Source organism: Macrotis lagotis, chromosome X (assembly GCF_037893015.1).
Source record: "Macrotis lagotis isolate mMagLag1 chromosome X, bilby.v1.9.chrom.fasta, whole genome shotgun sequence".
Taxonomy (NCBI): domain Eukaryota; kingdom Metazoa; phylum Chordata; class Mammalia; order Peramelemorphia; family Peramelidae; genus Macrotis; species Macrotis lagotis.
The window spans coordinates 693,622,743-693,644,843 of record NC_133666.1 but is presented as its reverse complement, the minus strand read 5'-3'; the positions used below and the strand labels follow the sequence as shown (position 1 = coordinate 693,644,843).

The following is a 22,101-nucleotide window of genomic DNA, read 5'->3' as shown; positions in this document are numbered from 1 at the left end:
AGGATCTGACATTAGGAATTGGGAATTTTTCCTTGAGATTTTGAGCATTAGTCAGGATTCTTGGAGCCCTCAATCAGCACATTCCATTGGGAGGAAGAATTTGGGAAGTTGTCAAACACTGAGGCCTTTTTGGAGATGTTTAGCAGTTTAAATGATAATCCCCCTTGGGTGAGATGTTTTATGGACCCTGGAGGACTGGGGCATCTGAGGTGAGAGGGTCATTCTGAAATGGAAGGGGGAGAGAACCCTAAAGAATAAGGTACCTGACAATGTCATTTTCCTCTAAGTTACCTCCAATAATTCCACCTAACCTGATCTTATCATCCCCATTGTAGACCTTTTTAGGGTATTTGATACCCTCAATCTTTTGGGAGGAGACTTGGCCAAACAAAATCCAATTATGGGGGGGGGGAATCTAGGAATGGAGACTCCCTCCTGCTCTTTCCATCACTCCCTCCACCCCAGAGCATGACAAAATATTTCCTGATTCCATTTGTAATCCATTATTGTCCATGGGTCAGTGCCTCTGAGAAATGAGCTAAGAAGGACACAGAAGGCATCCCAGAGGTGGTTGCTGTCATTGTTCTGTACCCCAATATTTGATATGGCGTCATGAGACAAAGGTAGAGTTGGATTTCCATGATTTGTTCAGAATGATACCTGTACTGGGGAAGAGTTGGACAATCCCAATGTTGTAAAAATGGTATTTTCAGGCTTATGCATGTATCTCTGTCTCTGTGTGTCTCCATAGGTGTCTAGATATCTATGAGTGTGTATCTTTTCACATGTCTGAATATCTGTGTGTGTTTGTGTAACTTTGGATGTGTATCTGTATGTCCCCAAGTATCTTTGTCTTTTTGGATAGGTTTGTAGGTGAATCCCTGGGTATGTTTGTATCTCTGTGGGGCTATGCATTTGTATAAGTGTGTCTGTATCTGAAGGATTCTCAGTTACTGTTTGGGAGCATACCTATGTGTTAATCAATATTCTTGGATGTGCAGGCAAATAGGTTGCCTTGAGCATAAGAAAATCCCTGCATTGCTAAAAATGGTGAAGATCAAAAAGAGGAAGACTTGCTTGAGTGAATTGAAGGTACTCACCATGTTGGTCAAAGCCCAGAGGTCCTTACCATGTTGCTTAAAAAGTTGGATAAATTGGAGGATCTGCTGTTGGAGTGGACCCAGACTTGATTCACATAGCTCAAATAATAAGCAAGGAAGCCCTAAGACTTGGCTTCTAGGACAGGGGCTTCTTTTTCTTTTTTTTTAAAATAATGTTTTATTTTTTCCCAATTACATGTAAAGACAATTTTTAACATTCATTTAAAAAAAATTTGAGTTTCAAATTATTTATGTCCTTCCCTCACCAACCCCTCCCTAAGATAGTTAGCAATTTAATATAGGTTTTATATATATAACATAGATTATGTGCAATCATATAAAACATGTTTCCATATTAGTCATGTTGTGAAAGCCAAAATAGACCAAAAGAATAGGACCATGAAAAACATAAAAGAAAATAAAAACAGTCTGCTTCAATCTGCATTCAGACCCCATCAGTTATTTTTCTGGATGTGGATAGCATTTTTATGTAACAAGTCTTTTGGAATTGTTTTATAGCACTGTAATGCTGAGAAGGGTTAAGTCATTCATTGCACAATGTTGCTATCATTGTGTGCAATGTTCTCCTGGTTCTACTCACTTCACATTGCATCAGTTCATATAAATCTTTCCAGGTTTTTCTGAAATCTGCCAGCTCATTATTTCTTACAGTACAATAATATTCAATTACATTAATATGCCTTGGGCATCTCCTCAATTTCCAATTTTTTTATCCACACAAAAAGAACTCCTATAAATACTTTAGGGCATGTAAATCTCCCCCTCCCTTTAATCTCTTTAGGATATATACCTATTAGTGGTTTTGCTGGATCAAAGGGTAAGCATGGTTCCAAATCGCTCTTGAGAATGGTTTGATCAGTTCCCAATTCCACCAATAGTGCATTAGTGTCCCAGTTTTTCCACATCCTCTCCAACATTTATCATTTTCCTTTTCTGTCATATTCAACAATTTGTTAGGTGTAAGGTGGCACCTCAGAGTGATTTTAATTTACATTTCTCTAATCAATAATAATTTAGAGCATATCTTCACATGATTATAGAGAGCTTTGATTTCTTCAAAATGAAAACTGCTTGTTCATATCCTTTGATCACTTATCAATTGACTTATGTTCTTATAAATTTGACTCGATTCTCTATTTTCAAAATAAGATTTTTATTAGAGACACTTGCTATAAAGAGTGTTTCTCAGTTTTCTGCATTCCTTCTAATCTTGGTTGCATTGGCTTTGTTTGTGCAAACTCTTTTTACTTTTTAATATAATCAAAATGATCTGATATTTTACATTCTGTAATATTCTCTATTTCTTGTTTGGTCATAGATTCTTTCCTTCTCCATAGATCTGACAAGTAAACTATTCCTTACTCTCCTAACTGGCTTATGGTATCATTTACATCTAAATCAAGTCCCCATTTTGATCTATCTTGGTATATGGATTGGATTTTGGTAGAACTAGAGATTTTCAGCTGGGCTGGGTCAGGTAAATCCCTACCCTTGATAATTCTAATGATGATGATGATTGCATAGTAATTGTAAATATTCATCCATCTTATTTAGGTTATAGTGACATCTTATTGGACAGAATAATTCCTGTTAAGTTCCTTTATTTACTCTTCATTTGTTGTGACTTTTCCTTTTTTTTCTTTTTAATATTGATAAATTGATTTTCTTCTCTTTTTAACAGATTAATTAATGTTTTGTATTTTAATTTTTTTTAAGAAACCAACTTGTAGTTATCTTTGTCATTCAATACTTTGTCTTTTTTTTGGAGTTTTTTTTTGCAGGACAGTGGGTTTAAGTGACTTGCTCAAGGTCACACAGCTAGGTAATATTGTCTGAGGTCAGATTTGAACTGAGATCCTCCTGACTCCCAGGGCTGGTGCTCTATTCATTACGCTACCTAGCTGCCCCTTTGTTTTGTTTTTAATTTTATTTATCTCTTCTTTGATTCTTGGAAGTTCTGTTCTTTCTATTAGGATGCTAGGTGGTACAGTGGATGGAGTGTCAGACCTAAAGTCAATGAGTCTTATCATTCTGAGTTCAAATCTAGCCTCAGATGCTTATTACCTTTGTGACCTTGGACAAATCACTTAACCCTGTTTACCTCAGTCCTTAAGTGTAAAATGAGCTGGAGAAGGAAATGCCTAATCACTCCAGTTTCTTTGTCAAGAAAGCCCCAAATGAATCATGAAGAGTTGGACATGACTGAAAAACAACTTTTTCTGAATAGATTGGATTTTTTATTTGTTCCTTTTCTAGATTTCCTAGTTGCATGAACAGTATACGAGTTTGTTCTTTCTCTCTTTTTCTGATAAAAATATTTAGAGGTATAAACTTTCCTCAAGGACTGTTTTGGTTTCATTCCAAAGGTTTTGTTTTTGAATTTGTTGTCCTTTGATGAAATTATCTGGTATTTCTAATAATTTGTTCTTTGACCCAATGATTATTTTTTAAATTTATTTTTATTAAAGATATTATTTGAGTTTTACATTTTTCCCCCAATCTTGCTTCCCTCCCCCCCTACAGAAAGCACTCTGTCAGTCTTTACTTTGTTTCCATGTTGTACCTTGTTCCAAATTGGGTGTGATGAGAGAGAAATCATATCCTTAAAGAGAAGAGAAGTCTAAGAGGTAACAAGATCAGACAATAAGCTAGTTGTGTTTTTTTCCTAAATTAAAGGGAATAGTCCTTGCACTTTGTTCAAACTCCACAGCTCCTTATCCGGATACAGATGGTACTCTCCTTTGCAGACAGCCTGAAATTGTTCCCGATTGTTGCACTGATGGAATGAGCAAGTCCTTCAAGGTTGAACATCACTCCCATGTTGCTGTTAGGGTGTACAGTGTTTTTCTGGTTCTGCTCATCTCACTCAGCATCAGTTCATGCAAATCCCTCCAGGCTTCCCTGAAATTCCATCCCTCCTGGTTTCTAATAGAACAATAGTGTTCCATGACATACATATAACACAGTTTGCTAAGCCATTCCCCAATTGAAGGACATTTACTGGATTTCCAATTCGTTGCCACCACAAACAGGGCTGCTATAAATATTTTTGTACAAGTAATGTTTTTACCCTTTTTCCTCATCTCTTCAGGGTATAGACCCAATAGTGGTATTTCTGGGTCAAAGGGTATGCACATTTTTGTTGCCCGTTGGGCATAGTTCCAAATAGCTCTCCAGAAGGATTGGGTGAGTTCACAGCTCCACCAACAGTGTAATAGTGTCCCAGATTTCCTATATCCCTTCCAAACAATGATCATTATCCTTCCTGGTCATACTGGCCAATCTGAGAGGTGTGAGGTGGTACCTCAGAGAAGCTTTAATTTGCATTTCTCTAATAATTAATGATTCAGAACATTTTTTTCATATGGCTATGGATTACTTTGATCTCCTCATCTGTAAATTGCCTTTGCATATCCTTTGACCATCTGTCAATTGGGGAATGGCTTTTTGTTTTAAAAATATGACTCAGTTTTCTGTATATTTTAGAAATGAGTCCTTTGTCAGAATCATTAGTTGTAAAGATCTTTTCCCAATTTACTACATTTCTTTTGATCTTGTTTACATTGGTTTTATCTGTGCAAAAGCTTTTTAATTTAATGTAATTGAAATCATCTAATTGGTTTTTGGTGATGTTCTCCAACTCTTCCTTAGACATAAACTGCTCCCCTTTCCATAGATCTGACAGGTCAACTAGTCCTTGATCTTCTAATTTGCTTATAGTATTGTTTTTTATGTCTATATACTGTAACCATTTGGATCTTATCTTGGTAAAGAGTGTGAGGTGTTGCTCTAATCTAAGTTTCTTCCATACTAACTTCCAATTTTCCCCAGCAATTTTTATCAAAGAGGGAGTTTTTATCCCAATGGCCAGCCTCTTTGGGTTTATCAAACAGCAGATTACTATAATCATCTCCTGCTTTTACACCTAGTCTGTTCCACTGGTCCACCACTCTATTTCTTAGCCAATACCAAACAGTTTTCATGACTGATGCTTTATAATATAATTTTAGATCGGGTAGGGCTAAGCCACTTTCTTTTGCACTTTTTTTCATTAAGCTCCTGGCAATTCTTGACTTTTTATTTCTCCATATGAATTTGCTTACAATTTTCCCTAACTTGTTAAAGTAATTTTTTGGAATTTTGATGGGTAGGGCACTAAACAGATAGTTTAGTTTTGGTAGAATTGTCATTTTTATTATATTAGCTCTACCTATCCATGAGCAGTTGACATTTGCCCAGTTATTTAAATCTGATTTAATTTGTGTGAGAAGTGTTTTATAATTGTTTTCAAAAAGATTGTGAGTCTGTCTTGGCAAATAGACTCGAAAATATTTTATATTGTCTGAGGTTACTTTGAATGGGATTTCTCCTTCTAGCTCTTCCTGCTGTTTCTTGCTAGACATATATAGAAAAGTTGAGGATTTATGAGGGTTTATTTTATAACCTGCAACTTTGCTAAAATTGCTAATTGTTTCCAGTAGTTTTTTAGATGATTTCTTGGGATTTTCTAGGTAGAGCATCATGTCATCTGCAAAGAATGAGAATTTTGTCTCTTCCTTCCCAATTCTAATTCCTTTAATTTCTTTTTCTTCTCTAATTGCTGATGCTAACATTTCTAATACAATATTGAATAGTAGTGGTGATAATGGGCACCCTTGTTTCACCCCTGATCTTATTGGGAATGCCTCTAGCCTCTCCCCATTGAGTATAATGCTTGTTGATGGTTTCAGATAGATACTGCTAATTATTTTAAGGAACAGTCCTACACTCTCTAGTGTTTTTAATAGGAATGGATGCTGTATTTTGTCAAAAGCTTTTACAGCATCTATTGATATGATCATATGATTTCTGATAGGTTTGTTGTTGATATAATTGAGTATACTAACAATTTTCCTTATATTAAACCAACCCTGCATTCCTGGAATAAATCCTACCTGATCATAATGTATTATCCTAGTGATGACTTGTTGTAATCGTTTTGCTAAGATTTTATTTAGGATTTTTGCATCTATACTCATCAGGGAAATAGGTCTATAATTTTCTTTCTCTGTTTTAACTCTTTCTGGTTTAGGTAACAGTACCATATTGGTTTCATAGAAAGAGTTAGGCAGAGTTCCATCTTTCCCTATTTTTCCAAAGAGTTTATATAGGATTGGAACCAATTGTTCCTTAAATGTTTGGTAGAATTCACTTGTGAATCCATCAGGCCCTGGAGATTTTTTTTTTAGGGAGTTCAGTAATGGCTTGTTGAATTTCTTTTTTCTGAGATAGGGTTGTTTAGGTATTTAATCTCTTCTTCATTTAACCTGGGCAAATTATATTTTTGTAAATATTCATCCATTTCACTTAGATTATCATATTTATTGGCATAGAGTTGGGCAAAATAATTTCGAATTATTACTCTAATTTCCTCCTCATTGGTGGTGAGTTCACCTTTTTCGTTTATGATACTAGCTATTTGGTTTTCTTCTTTTTTTTAATCAAATTGACCAGAGGTTTATCAATTTTATTGGTTTTTTCATAATACCAACTTTTGGTTTTATTTATTAATTCAATAGTTTTTTGCTTTCAATTTTATTAATTTCTCCTTTAATTTTTAGAATTTCTAATTTGGTACTTAATTGGGGATTTTTGATTTGTTCTTTCTCTAATTTTAGTTTATTTTATTGATTTCCTCTTTCTCCAATGTATTCATATAAGCATTTAGAGCTATAATATATCCCCTGAGAGTTGCTTTGAATGAATCCCATAGGTTTTGGTATGTTGCTTCATTATTATCATTATCTATGATAAAATGGCTAATTCTTTCTATAATTTGTTTTTTGGTCCATTCATTTTTTAAAATTAGGTTATTCAGTTTCCAATTTGTTCTGGGTCTATATCTCCTTGGCCCATATGACTTTTATTGCATTGTGATCTGAGAAAGATGTATTCACTATTTCTGCCTTTCTGCAGTTGATCATTAGGTTTTTATGTCCTAGTACATGGTCAATTTTTGTATAAGTTCCATGTACTGCTGAGAAAAAGGTATATTCCTTCCTATCCCCATTCAGTTTCCTCCATAAGTCTACCATATCTAATTTTTCTAACAATCTATTTACCTTCCTAATTTCTTTCTTGTTTGTTTTATGATTCAATTTATCTAGATCTGATAGTGGGAGGATGAGGTCTCCCACTAGTAGAGTTTTGCTATCTATATCTTCCTGTAATTTTTTTCAGCTTCTCCTCTAAGAATTTGGATGCTGTCCCACTGGGTGCATATATATTCAATACTGAAATGACTTTATTGTCTATGGTACCTTTTAGGAGGATATAGTTTCCTTCCTTATCTCTTTTAACGCTATTTATTTTTGCTGCTGCTTTATCTAAGGATTGCTACCCCTGCTTTTTTTTACTTCAGCTGAAGCAAAACATATTTTGCTCCAACCTTTTACCTTTACTCTATATGTATCTCTCTGCTTCAAATGAGTTTCTTGTAAGCAGCATATTGTAGGATTCTGGTTTTTAATCCACTCTGCTATTTGCTTAAGTTTTAAGGGAGAGTTCATCCCATTCACATTTAAGGTTATGATTACTAATTCTTTATTGCCCTCCATGCTATCTTCCCTCTGTTTGTATTTCCCCCTCCTTTATCCATATTCCCCAGTCTTTTGTTTCTGAAAACCACCCCCTTCAGTGTGTTTGCCCTCCTATATCACACCCTCCCCCAACAATTATTCCTCTGTAGTTTATTTTTCCTTAAAGTTTTACTTAACTGCTATGTCATTTGGTACAAATTTATTAAACATTAATTATTAATTATTAGTGTTATTTCTGTGGCACTATTAAGCATTATGTAGTTTCCCTGCTTATCTCTTTTAACTATGTCTATTTTTCCCATATCTTATCTAAGATCCTGATTGTTACCCTAGCTTTTTTTCAATTTGCCTGTTGCATAATAAATTCTGCTTCAGTGTCTCATTTTGACTTTGTATGTATGTTTTACATCTTCTTTGTAAACAGCATATTGTTAGATTCTGTTTTTTTATCTATTCTGCTATCCTCCTCCATTTTATGGGTAAGTTTGTCCCATTTGCATTCATAATTGTGGTTATTTATTTTGTAATTTCTCCCATCAAACTTCCCCACCTCTTTACATAGAAGAAAGGAATGGAGAAAGATGAAAGATGATCGACACTTGTAATTTGTAATTGTAGTGGTCAGTCCCTATTCCTCTGCCCCTTGTTTCTTCAAAGTTCAGATTCCATTCTCTTGTTCTTATATTTTCTTTCTATTTAATTCCTTTTTAATCATCTACTCTCTGGAATTGATAGTTATTTTGCTTATCACTATTCCTTCTCCAACTCTGCTTCTGCTCTTAACCAGAACCCACAACTTCACTGCCTCTCCCCATCTTCATCTTTCTTTCTGTTGAGTTCCATAGATTGCTATACCAACCTCTTTGTGTTTGTGCATGTGTGTTCAAACATCCTTCTTTAGGTCAGATAAGAATGAGGTTCATGAGATGCCCACTCTCTACCCCTTCCCCCATATTTTCATCTTCTTTTTCTCAGACAATTATGTAAAATAGTGAATTCCTTTCCCTTCTTTTAAATTTCTTTCCTAGTATATTCACTTTTCTCTCCTATTAAAACAAACAAAATAATAAAACTACAACCAATCCCTGTGTTTATTTTGTTAAACTCCCGCTGCCCTCCTTTGAAAATAATTAGATTCTAAAGGTGCAGTAATCTCTTCTCCCCCTATTAGAATGCATCCACTTTACTGTTTAATCAAATGTTCAGGGTTCTGTTGTTTTATGTTTTGCATTTCAAAAATTCAATGTGACTGTGATCTTTTCATTCAGACTTCTTGGAAGGCCTTTTTTCCTATTAAAGGTCCATTCCTAATGCAATGCTCTTTGTAGGATATTGTGAAGTTTTGCAGTCTGGAAACTTTTCCAATAAAGACGTCAGTTGTGTTATAAAACATTAGGAATTAATGTCTAATAGTATTTGGTTTTGTATTTGTATTAATATTTGACTCCCTAGAATCAAGGACCAACCATATCAAGGTAGAATCTATACATAGTGATTGTCACTTTGTTATCCAAAAGAAGTGCCCCTTAGTTTGGACTTACTTATGAGAGGGAAGCTATATGTTTACTCTGGAGCAGACCAAAAGAAGCAACCTTTCAGTTTTCTAGGAAGAGAGATCATCCCATTAATCTAACAATTGCCCTGATAAAGCAAAAAAAAAAAATCCCAAACTTTTGTTCTACTATAAAATGGAAGTATTCATTGCTTGTGTCAGTGAGAATTCTACTTAGTGGGGGAAACTTGATCTATTTGGAGTGTTCTCTCTCTGCCCCTCAAAGCAGGAATGCTTATAGATCTCTGTCTAACAGATATGACCTTTCCTCTTAAATGGTCATATTTCATTTGGAGTCAGCAGGACTGAATAATTCTATGCGGAAAAAGCTCCTGGGGCATGTCAAAAATGCCCCATGCCTCTAGGCAGTTGACCACCCAGTTTTCCTAAGAGGTTCAGTTCATGGCAGTGATGGATTGTCCTAGGTGCTAGAATTTGAGTTTTTCCAAATCACTGAACTGTGGAAGAAAAACCTTTCTACTTTGTGTTGTGGACCCACTACAGGTGTCTGTTGATGGCAGATGTTTTTGTTCACGTCTGACTCTGAGGCCACCTTCTGTGTTACCCACTGTTAAGCCCAAGCCACCCCAGGACATATGTCTTTCCCTGACCTGGGGCTAATCCAAACCTATTCCCAAAGTCAGGAGTATTGGCCCAGAGCTGGGACCTAGTGAAGGGGATGTTTCCCTTGCTTTCTTCTTGAGCATCAGACTATTCTAAGATTAAGTCTCATGGTGCTAGTTAGTAAGCAGGTACTTAGCTGCTCCCAGCCCCTAGAGAATTCCAGCCACCTTATAGTTCTCTAGCCACCATAAGTGGTAGACTGAACCTAACCTAACTAATAAGTTTGGTTTCTCCCTACATTGTTTGTTGATGGCTTGTATTGCATGTGTGCCTCCTCTGTTCTGTGTTTCTATATAACTGGCTGTGCCTGTGGGATCTCCCTGACCAAACAGGAGAGGCCTGCATCAATCTGATGGAATAAGACCAAGCCCCCTGTTATTGGCTGAGGCTTAGACCAGGGTCTTGCCATCCTGGGAAGTCATGAATCAGGTTCCTTTGGTTGGTAAGAGGTAAGGCTAGGAGCCCTGAGCAAGCGGGAGTGAAGTCAGGCTCCTTCAGGTGAATACGATCAGGATGTCAATGTCAATGTCCTCCAATGTCAAAGTCTGGAGGAGCCTCCAGGATGGGAAATAGAGCAGCCCCAGGAAAGGCAGGAATCTCGTAATTCACCCACTTCCAACTCATAGACCTGAGGGGGAGAAGTAACTGGAATAAGCACTATCAAGGATGCTTTGAACTAAAAAAAAGGTGTGTACTCCTAAAATTTCTGGATATGTGAATGAGTGGCTACTGGTGTGGAAGGGATGACTTTTGTCCTTTGAGTCTGTCTCTGATGGAAATCTGTTCATTCAAATGCTGTTTAGCCTTTACAGAGTTAAAGATCTTTTTAAAAGCTCTTTTCTTCCATGCCTTCTAACATGGAGAAACTTCTGAGACCTATTGCAGTCATATCTCATGCTTAAGATCCTTTGCCAGCAAAGACTGTTCTTGTCTCCCCTTTTTTTCCCTTCTCTTTGCCTTGGAGAAGGAAGTTTGTTTTCTTCCCTCTTAGGAAATAGTTCTGAGGAAAGGAAGTGTCCTGGGGCAACTCTTAGAGGAAAAGTCTATGTTTTACTAGTGGCGGGAAGAGTTTGACCTGTTTGACCATTCAGAAGGATTTGACAGAATGTAATTTTTGGCTAATTAGAAGCAAAGTCATCTCAAAGGAATTAGGAAGAAAACATTAGAACTGAGAACATGCCTTTGCAAGTAAGAAAACACTGATTTATATGGCAAAAAGAGCAGTTATCTCTCTGCACTGGGATATTTCTCTTCTTATCTTACTATTGAATTGTTTCGGTTGTGTCTGTCTCTTGGTGATGCCATTTTGAATTTCCATGGCAGAGATACTGGAGAGGTTTCCCATTTCCTTTTTTAGTTCATTTTGCAGATGAGGAAACTGAGACAAACTGGGGGGAAGCAACTTGGCCAGGGTCAAACGCCAGGAAGTGTCTGAGGTCAAATTTGAACTCAGGTCTCCCTGACTCCAAACCCTGCATAACTGTCATTGTGCCATTCAGTGCCCTGATATAATCCTTCTAATCTTCTAGTAACAAATGCTGCAATCGTTTCAATAAGTGTTGCCCGAAGGATGCACCACATGCAACTCAAAGGGAAGTTAGTAGAGTCTGTGCTTCATTGATGGAGCATTTTGATATGAACATATTACTGATAGTGTCAGAGAAAATTGGATGGTTTGCAAAAGAGACAAACTTGGGGGTTGGGAGTTGAGAGGAAGAACTGGAAGTAGTACCATAAATTCAACAGGATACATAGTTTGAAGGTAGAGAAGCACCGAGTTAACAAATGAACAATTGTGTGTCCTACAAGATGGTGAAATTTCAAATCATTCTAAAGAGAGAACAATTAATCTGGGTTAATCACACAGGGGCTGAGGAAAAAAGCATTAAATTTAAACATAGTTGAGGTAGCACAATGTAGCTGCAAAGCTGGCCCCAGATGCTTGAAGACCAGGCATGTTCCATTTATTTCAATACCCCTTCCCCAGGGTTTTCTGATTTTTTTCTGGTTTTCTGGGGTTATTTAGGCCTTCTGCCAATGATTCTTACCCTCACAGATGTTCCTGAATTGTTAAAGAAGGGTCTCTTGTACCCAGTTCCATTAAACCACCAACAGTAAGATTAGCTTATACAAAGGAATATGTAGTATATCAAAGATATAATTGTAAGTATATAAACTTATTCCCCCCCATATCACCTCAGTCTCTAGGGAGGGGGAGGGAATTAGGTTTACAATTTAGCTCAGTTCCTGTAGAGAAAAGCCTTCCTTAGGTTTGAATCCCCAGGCTCCCAGGCTTCTCCAAGCTTCCTCTCCAGGTTGCCTGGTTGCACCATCCCACCGAGAATCTTTGCTCCAAGGTCACCATGGCTCAATCTCCCAGTGGCTAAAACTGAGGACAAATGGCATAGAACAAAACCAAAAATGCCACAGACCCATTTCTTGGAGTTAGAGTAAAAGAGGGGGTAGGGGAAGTATCCTTCTTCCTGGTTCAGTTCATAGCCTCCACATCGTGGGGGAACTGTGAGGGATCTTTATCTTCTAGAAACAGCAGAAAGGAGCACATTGAGACCTCTTCTGGACCATTTGAAAGACATTAGCTGGGCCACCAATCAAAAGGGGCTCCTGCACACTATGTGGTGGAGAGACACAGAGAAGTAGAGTCCCTCCTGTTGGGGCATGGATGGGGCAAGCCCTGTTGGACCTCTACTAAAAGACAATACAAAATGGATATGGTTCCCCCTCATCCTTTGAGAAATTTATCTGGCATTCCAGAATTAAAAGAACAGTGGGGAGAAGGAGTTAGTCATTAGCTCAAGTCAAAAGGGAACATAGGAAATACAATTTTCTTTTAGAAACCATCTGGGAGGGGTGGCTAGGTGGCATAGTGAATAGAGCACTGGCTCTGGAGTCAGGAGTGCCTGAGTTCAAATCCGGCCTCAGACACTTAATAATTACCTAGCTGTGTGGCCTTGGGCAAGCCACTTAACCCCATTGGCTTGCAAAAATCTTAAAAAAGAAAGAAAGAAAGAAAGAAAGAAACCATCTGGGAATGGAAGTTCCCAGAAGAAACCTTTCCTAAGCAATTGGAGAGATTTGCTATTTCTCATTATTTCTTAGCTAATTCCACAAAGGCTGGTCAACTGATGAATATGGGAAAGCAGCAGGATCCTTGAGGAACAAGCAACTAAAATTTGGGGTGATCATGCATTTGCTAGATCATTGTCCTTGCCAGAGCATGGCTGTGTTTGGGTCATTAACTGATGGACAAGGACTATCCTTGTAGTAGTAGTAGTATAGAAATCAGTAGTGCTGACCTTCCCTGATGGTCCAAATGGAGAGATACAAGAATGGAGGATTTCTTCCATGTCGTAGATGACTGGGAAATGTGTTTACATGTACTAAAGTTATTAGTTTGGTAGCAATAAGTTTTGTTTTGTTTTAGATTTTAGATGGATCCATGATCTAAGCAGTTTGGGAATGTGTTCTTTTGAGAAGGGATTGAATAGATGTCCATATTGATATGCAAAATATCTGTAACAGTTGATGTATAAATTGATAACACTGATAAAAATTACTGCTATTACTGTATTTTGTGAGGGAAGAGAGATAGTCAAAGATTCCTCCACTGGTGACTCATCTTGGGATTCTACAGCTGTCTCATTACAGAAACTAAAACTGAAGAAGGTGGATGGTTGCAAATGCTGTGCCTGGGATTTTTTTGTTTTTTTAATGACCCTCTCTTTAGCAGCCTGCTACTTCTCAGTTGCTGCCAGGGTACCATTATCTGATTGGCAGAGCTCAGAGCTCCTGGGGTTCTTGCTGCCTAGGAGAGGAAAACGATTTCATTGGATACCTTTGGAACGAGGCTGATTCTGCAGTCCCAATATAGAGAGAACATAAATGTTTAGAGACACTTAGATTGGGATGCCAAGAATAAACCTCTGAACTTTTAAAAAAAACCTCTTATTTATCGGCCATTTTGTAGATTTTTTTCTTGAGTTATCTACGTGTCGTCTTACTCTCTATTGCATGTTTTACATACATTTTACAATAAAATCTATGTAAGTCTGTGGGGATTCTGATATCAACTTCTATACTTATTGGCAACCAAGTTTCCAGAGAAAGACTTCATCTTTCCCTAAAAATTCTGAGGGTGCCCTTTCCATCATCTCCAGTCTCATTCCTCTTTTATTTCCCCTTTACTACTGGCAGCTTTCCTGCTGCCTGTAAACATGCTCAAGTCCCATCCTCAAAAAACCCTTAATTGATTCATCGATTTGCCCTTTTAAGGCCATTGAACTTTTTTTATTTTTTTAGGATTTTTTGCAAGGCAAATGGTGTTAAGTGGCTTGCCCAAGGCCACACAGCTAGATAATCATTAAGTGTCTGAGCCCGGATTTGAACCCAGGTACTCCTGACTCCAGGGCTGGTGCTTTATCCACTGTACCACCTAGCCACCCCTCTACTGCGCCACCTAGCCGCCCCATCATTGAACTTTTTTTAAAGGTTTTTGCAAGACAATGAGGTTAAGTGACTTGCCTAGGTAATTATTAAGTGTCTGAAGTCAAATTTGAACTCAGGTCCTCCTGACTCCAGGGTTGGTGATGTATTCGCTGCACCACCTAGCTTTCTGCCATTGAACTCTTAAGAGGATCCCCAATTGGAGTGTTCCTCCTCGTCTATGTAGAAAGCAACCATATGAGAACTTTTCTATTATTAGTGAGACTGTCCATCAGATTGAGGCACTCCAATTTATAGAGTTTTCTCTGATTTCCAGCAGTTTTTGAATGCCCACTGTGGGCATAATAGGATATCCTCACTCATTGCTCTTGACCTTATAATACATAATGTCATGAATCAGGAATCTCTTCTGATCTATGGTCATGGAGTTATGGTATATAATCACTCACAATGCCTATTACTCTATTAATAGAATCTTGAGTCCTGACTTACAGAGACCCCTGGATCCCTGGGGAAGATTCCTGTGGACTAAGGCAGTTTGCCCTGTAAAAAAGGAAAGAAGGAAGGACCAACTCCATGAGACAGCTTGGTCAGTTCGTAAGTGCTCATTGAAAAGCACCAGTTGTTTTCTATGAAATAGGGAATGTGTGGACTTGCTGGCCTCTCCCACCATTTAGTGGCAGGATACAAATGATTAGAAATGAGGATATGGGGCGGCTAGGTGGCGCAGTGGATAGAGCATGGGTCCTGGAGTCAGGAGTCCCTGAGTTCAAATCCAGCCTCAGACACTTAATGATTACCTAGCTGTGTGACCTTGGGCAAGTCACTTAACCCCAATAACTTGAAAAAAACTAAAAAAAAAGTGAACATGGTGTTCATTCAGATTCTGTAGTTTGGTGTTTTGTTTTGTTTTGTTTTTATTTATCTGGATGTAGATGGTGATGTCCATAATAGGTCTCCCAGGGTTGTCCTCTGAACAGAGAGGAGCCACATCCATCAAAGCAGATCAACTCAAAATGTTGTTGTTAATGTGTACTTCTAGAAAAGCATGGAAATAACATAATTCTATAACATTCACGTACCATGATTTATTCAGCCACTCTCCAATTGATGGGCATCTCCTCAATATCCAAGCCACTACAAAAAAAAAACTACTATGAATATTTTGGAACATTTGAGAATATTTGAGAAACAATTTTCACAACTAGTGTTTCTGATAAAGGACTCATTTTTAAAATATCCAGAGAACTGAGTCACATTTATAAGAATATAAGTCATTATTCAATTGATAAATGGTCAAAGGACATGAACAGGCAGTTTTCAGATGAAAAAATAAAGCTATCTATAGTTATATATGGAAAAATACTCCAAGTCATTATTGAGTAGAGAAATGCAAATTAAAACAACTTTTAGTTAATGCATCATACCCATCAAATTGGCCAATATGACAAAAAAGGAAAATGATCAGTGTTGGAGAGGATTTGAGAAAGAGCTAGGACACTAATGCCCTGTTGGTAGAGTTGTGAACTGATCCAACCATTCTGGAGAGCTCAAAGGGCTATGAAACTGCTCATACCCTTTGCTCTAGCAAAGTCTGTATCCCAGACTTCTAATACTGTATCCCAAAGAGATTATGTATAAACATGTTTATAACAGCTTTTTGTAGTGGCAAAGAATTGGAAATTGTGTGGATACCCATCAATTAGAGAATGGCTCAACAGATTGTGCTATAAGAATGTGATGACGTACCATGGCTCTGTAAAAAGTCATAAACAGATTTCAGAAAAACCTGGAAAGACTTAGGTGAACTGATGCCGAGTCAAGTGAACAGAATCAGAAGAGCATCGTGTACATTAACAACAACACTGCATGAGAGACTTAGCTCCTCTCGGCAGTTCAATGAGCAGACTATTCTAAAAGACTTGTGATGGAAAATGCCATTCACATCCAAAGAAAAAAGTTATGGAGTATGAATGCAGACCAAAGCATATTATTGTCACTTTTTAAAATGTGTTTTATGTTTTTCTTTCTATTATGTTTTTTCCTTTTGTTGTTCTTTCACAACATGATTAATACGGAAATGTGTTAAATATTCTATATCAAATTGTTCACTGTTGTGGGGAGAAAAATATGAAACTCAAATGCTTAAAAATGAATGTTGAAAACTAGCTTCATATGTAATTTGAACTCAGGTCCTCCTGACTCCAGGGTGGGTATTCTATCCACTGCACCACCTAGTTGCCCCTTTATATGCAATTTGAAAAGAAAATTAAAAAGAAAAGGGAACCAAGAGGGCAGATCATATTGAAGGATATATACATTGTTACCGTCCCCCCAGTAAAGACAAAATAAGCAAGGATTTCTATAACTATTAATTGTACATTGCTCAGGACAGAGAAAAAATGCACTTAATGGAGGAAACTGCTCATTTGAATCTCACTGTTGGAGCAGAAATATATATTCATAAATGATGTTGGGCAGATTTTGGTTGCAACAGAGTATATATTTTTTTTTCTGATGCAGATGGATACCACGTTCTTGGTTATAAGCCATGGTGTTTTGCATTTTCTGGATTCCTCTGTATTACTTACTCCATAAATAACTCATTTCTTTTTATTTTAAATCTCTTTATTTCTCATTCTTCCAAACTTCTGGCATGCTGGAACTTGGCTCTCCTGGTGACATTCCCCCTTACCACCCTTTCTAATACTGGCTACTCTTTCCCTTGTACTCCCCAACTTCCTGGTTTTGGGAGGAGAGGGGCCAAAGTACGCCTTGTTTCCCATGACCACTTCCATAATCTGTTTCCATCATTTAGCAATGTCTTCTTTTTAGAGGTTCATATCATCAAAATTTATCACCTCATCAGGATCCTGAGAGCCATTATATATCAATTTCTGGGACATTCTTCCTTCATCTCTCAAAGAATCCATTGCCAGCCTCACAATCTTTTTTTTTTTTTTTTTTTTTTTTTAGTTTTTGCAAGGCAATGGGGTTAAGTGGCTTGCCCAAGGCCATGCAGCTAAGTAATTATTAAATGTCTGAGGCCGGATTTGAACTCAGGTACTCCTGACTTCAGGGCCGGTGCTCTATCCACTGTGCCACCTAGTCATCCCCTAGCCTCACAGTCTTTCTCTAACTTCTGCTGTCGTCTAAGGGAACTTCAACACATACAATAATATTTTTAAATTTCCAAGTTCCTCTTTTCCATAACCTATTCCTCCACTCCAGCTAAAGAAAACATTGTCCTACCATTCATTTCTCCATAAGCCACACATTTTCTACCTTCACATGGAATTTGGATTCAAAAATCTTTCTCTAAGACAATCACAAGTTTTTAACTTATTTTCCTTCTATATGTCTTAATTATCCCTTCATCTTCTTTGTGTCCGCCATTCCTTCTGCCCTTCAGTTCTTAGACTATCGCTAGCTACTTCTCCTTTCTGTAGTTTGACTCCCTGTGAGATCAAACGTACATTTTCTCTATTGCCAAGTCGCTTGCCCCTTTGTCCCATATCTAACCTTAACTTGTTAAAAGCCGGCCCTGAATTACTCATTCCATCTATCTTCTTCCCTCCTATTCATGCACTGCTGAATAGAATTGAAGGAAATTATGAAACCATGCCGATTGGGTCCCCCACAAATTTATGTTATACATTCTCAACTGGACCCTCACCACAGCAGAACAACCCTAATCCTTCCTAATTAATACTCTAATCTGATCTACACGGGGGCTGCTACAAACCTTGTCATTATTTAAAACTTCAATACCTCCATTTCCCTTTATTCTTTGATTAATTCACACTTCACTGAAAAAACTAAGACCCTCTCTGTTAGCTTTCTTTAACTCTCCTCATCTCAGAAATTTCTCCCATCTTTTTTTTCCTTTGCCAAGGCCAACTCCTCTACAATACCCTGATCCCGTTCCCTCCCTTCTTTTCCAGCACTTATCCTCACTCTTATCTCCTCCCTCCCTCCCTCCCTCCCGCTCTATTATCTCTAATCTATCATCCATCCCTCTATCCATCCATCTATCTATTGATTCATCTATGTACCTATCGACCTATCATCTAGCTAGCTAATTATCTAATCAATTTCTCCAATCTTTCTCTTTTATTGGATCCTTCCCAGCTGCTTACAAATATGTCCATATTATTCATTATAAATATATGTGCATCTATATATCTACATAAATCTATCTGTCTATCTATATCTATCTATCTATCCATCCATCCATCCATCATCTATCATCTATCTATCTATGTGCATCTATATATCTACATAAATCTATCTATCTATATCTATCTATCTATCTATCTATCTATCTATCATCTATCTATCATCTATCTATCTATCTATCTATCTATCTATCTATCTATCTATCTATCTATCTATCTAACTCGATCAAACCATCTCTGCTAGCTATCCTTCTATACAACTCTTCTCCCCTTCAGGAATATTCTTCCTCCTCATTTATAATTAATTCAGAGGTTCCCTGGCTTCCTTCAAGACTGAGCTCAAGTTTTCACCTTCTTACCTTGGTTGCCTCCCAGCTACTGGTGCCTCCTTTCCTGAGATTACCTTCTATCTACTTGGTTTATAACTTGTCTGTGACTGATTATTTCCACATTATCTTTCTCAATAGATTATAAGCTCCTTGCCTTCAAGCTCCTTGCTTTTCTTTGTATCCCTGATCCTTAGCATAGTGCATTGCTGCACATAAGCATTTATGAAATGTTTACAGACTGGCTGACTGGCTTGCTGCTCCCAGTAATTATCTTTGTTTTGTAAGCACTATATTTTGATCCTGCCCATTTCTAGGTTTGTTTTCTTTCAGGAGGTGATTGGTGAATTCTATTTTCACTTTGCCTTCTACATCTTGGAAGTCGAGCCATTTCATGTTATCTAATATTTTTTTGTGTTTGTGAATTTAGGGGATTGGATAGTTTTTAAATGGTCTCTCCACTTGTTTTTAGGTTAGTTTTTTAAGTAGTTCCCATCTATATTTTTAATCTTTTGACTTTGTTCTAACATTTCTTTTTTTCTTGTGGAGTTATCGAGACCTGATTGTTCCATTCTGTTTTTTCAGGGAGCTCACTACTTGGATGAGCTTTTCTACCTTAAGTTCAAAGCTATTTATTCTCTTTCCACTTTTTTTCCCTCAAGAGTTCAAATTTCAGTATCTATGAAATTCTAGTGAATGTTTCTTTAGGGGGAAGAGTTAGCCCATTGGTAATAGATCCATTTTATTCCCTTCTCCCTTCTGGAAGGGGATGGAGGTGAGAATTGCTGGGCTCTGATAATCTGTTTGCAGGGAGTTGGTTTAAGCTATGACATCCTCCTTTTCATACTTCTCTGTCAAGTCCAGAAACTTAGGGCCTAATCAGCCATGCCCTTTTACTACAATTAGCTCACGTTTTTGACTAGGAGAACTCTAATAGTCTTTTGGTTGACTTGATCCCTTTCTCTGCCACATTATGCTATTTTTGTTTTATGAAAAGTTAATACAATTATAATATCCTACAACCCCCAGTTAGGAAAATTCCTAGCATTCATACAAAGGTCTGACCTAATTCAAATTTTGTGGATTTCAGCTTAAGCCCTGGCTTCTTTTATTTGTCTTTTCTTGTCGTAGACAAAGTAGGCAACAGAAGTTTCCATGACAAACCTGAAGTTCTTTCTGATGCTGTTTGTCCTTCATTCTCAAAGAAGACCCATGACAAACATGTGAATTGGATTTGAGTGAAGGGGTGACTGTGCTAAGTCCCCAGTCTTACTTTTCTCCTCCAGAGCCATCTGGGTCCAGGGGCCAGACATGGATCAGGATGACTGGTGATGACCCTGGACATGAGGCAGTCAGTTTTAAGTGACTTGCCCAAGGTCACACAGCCAGTAATGAACAATGTCTGTTATTGTAGAGACTTGGAAAGGAGAAGTTAGGGAAGGAATAGAACTTTTGGAGCTTTCTTTAGTTCTCGAAGAGGCAATTCCAAGCTGCATGGAGGAGCTTCTGTTTCTTCTCCATTTTCTTTATTGTAGCTCTCTCTTGGTTCCTTTCAGGTATTTCCAGGTGTGCTGGGCTCCTTGTCTACCTTCTGCATCATCATCTTTACCAGAAGTCAATCTATTGTATAATAATTGTGCCTTATGCCTTATCTTGTGGACAACGCAAACAGTTCCTAACCTGAATTGAATTTCTCGTCCCCAGGCAGGGGGTGGTGGTGGAATTATAAACCTTTCTGGGGTTCTTGACTTCCCTACCTTTAGGGGAAGGCTATACCCAATCCAATTACAACTTGGATGGAAAGCCAGGGATGAAATGCCCAAGTGTATCCTGATTCCATTTTAACCACTTATCCCTGACTGTAATCCAGAATTTCTGAACTGTCCTTCTCTCCTACCTTCCCTGTTACCATCCAGGGACCTCAGTCTCTCCCTTAGAGTCTCAGCCTAGGAGTTGTCCTGGATTTCTTACTCTCTCTCACTTTCCTTATCATTGTCCATGGGCTCAATGAAATGACTAGAGACTAAATTCATTGCCCCCTACCCCCATACTTACTGTGGACGTGAGTGAGACAGAAGATTTCAGTTTCCTTTATTTGTTTGGAAACTATCCATGGGAGAGGTTAGGAAATGCTGATGTTTTGATCATTGCATTTACAGATCTGTCTAGGTGCCTGAGTGTGTGTCTCTTAGCATATGTAGGTGTGTATTATGTGTGTGTGTGTGTGTGTGTGTGTGTGTGTATCTGCATCTCTCCAGGTCTTTCATTTTAAGGGCATGGAATGGTTTGTCATCCTGTCTACCTCTGTTTTTGTGTGTTTATCTGTGCATGTCTGTAGGTACCTTTGTGTCTTTGTGTGTCCATGTGTCACTCTGTATATATCTACATCTTTGGGTATCTGAATGAAGGTGTTGTGGCTGTGTATTTGCATTCCTGAGTGTTTCTATGTTGCTCCTTGTGTGTCTGCATATTTGTGAATCCAATCAATTTGTCTGTGGGTGTGTGTGTGTGTGTGTGTGTGTGTGTGTGTGTGTGGTTTGTTGTGAAATTCTTTGTGTTGCTTTATAGGAATATAAAGAGATTGTGTGTTTATCTGTTTCTCTGCATTTTTAGGCAAATATGCTGCCCTGAATGCTGGCGCAATCCCACATCTGTTGGAATTGTTGGACATCCAAGAGGTCAAGGTGCTCATTAATGCCATCAAAGCCCTCACTATGCTGGCTGAGGCTCCGGAGGGTCGAAGAGAACTGCTCCCGGAAGTGTACAGATTCAAGATACTGATAAAACACCCAAACCAGGTGGTGGCCCGGACAGCCCGAATTGCCGTCAAGGTCATCGAGTGGAAACCCTGAAGTCCCAGAATCCCTGGAAGAGAGACCTGCAAGCCAAGCCAAACCCTATCTTTGAAAACCCTAATAATAATTGTGAATATATAACCAATAATGCGTCACTCTTTATTCTAACCACACCTCAAAGAGTCTCAAATGTATCCAGGGAAGCAGGGAAAGGCAGTCCCTTAGTCCCAACTTCCTAACACTTAGAGCCAACCCAAGATTATGGGGCTATGGAGAGACTGTAAGCATTCAGATGGGTTCTTGGGTGATCATTTGTCAAACATGTTAGAAAGAAGATTCCTGCTCATGTAGGAGTTAGGGGCACTTACAGACCACTAGACTAGTTCTGGAAGGGAGTGAGAAGCTCAAAGGAGAAGGGGCCACACAGGAAGTGGGGAAAAGAGCCACACTCTAACCTAGATTTCCT

At 38.0% G+C, this 22,101-nt stretch overlaps 1 protein-coding gene across 2 annotated transcripts in view; it reads left to right on the top strand.

Moving 5' to 3' along the window:
- RSPH14 (radial spoke head 14 homolog) overlaps positions 1-21,771 on the top strand; it is a 170,996-nt gene extending 149,225 nt beyond the window's left edge. For both annotated transcript variants that reach the window (XM_074206431.1, XM_074206432.1), the window contains one exon: positions 21,454-21,771. In XM_074206431.1, coding sequence (XP_074062532.1) covers positions 21,454-21,692 — 239 coding nt within the window. In that variant the 3' untranslated portion in view covers positions 21,693-21,771. The remainder of the gene's footprint in view (positions 1-21,453) is intronic.
- Positions 21,772-22,101: the final 330 nt, after the last annotated feature.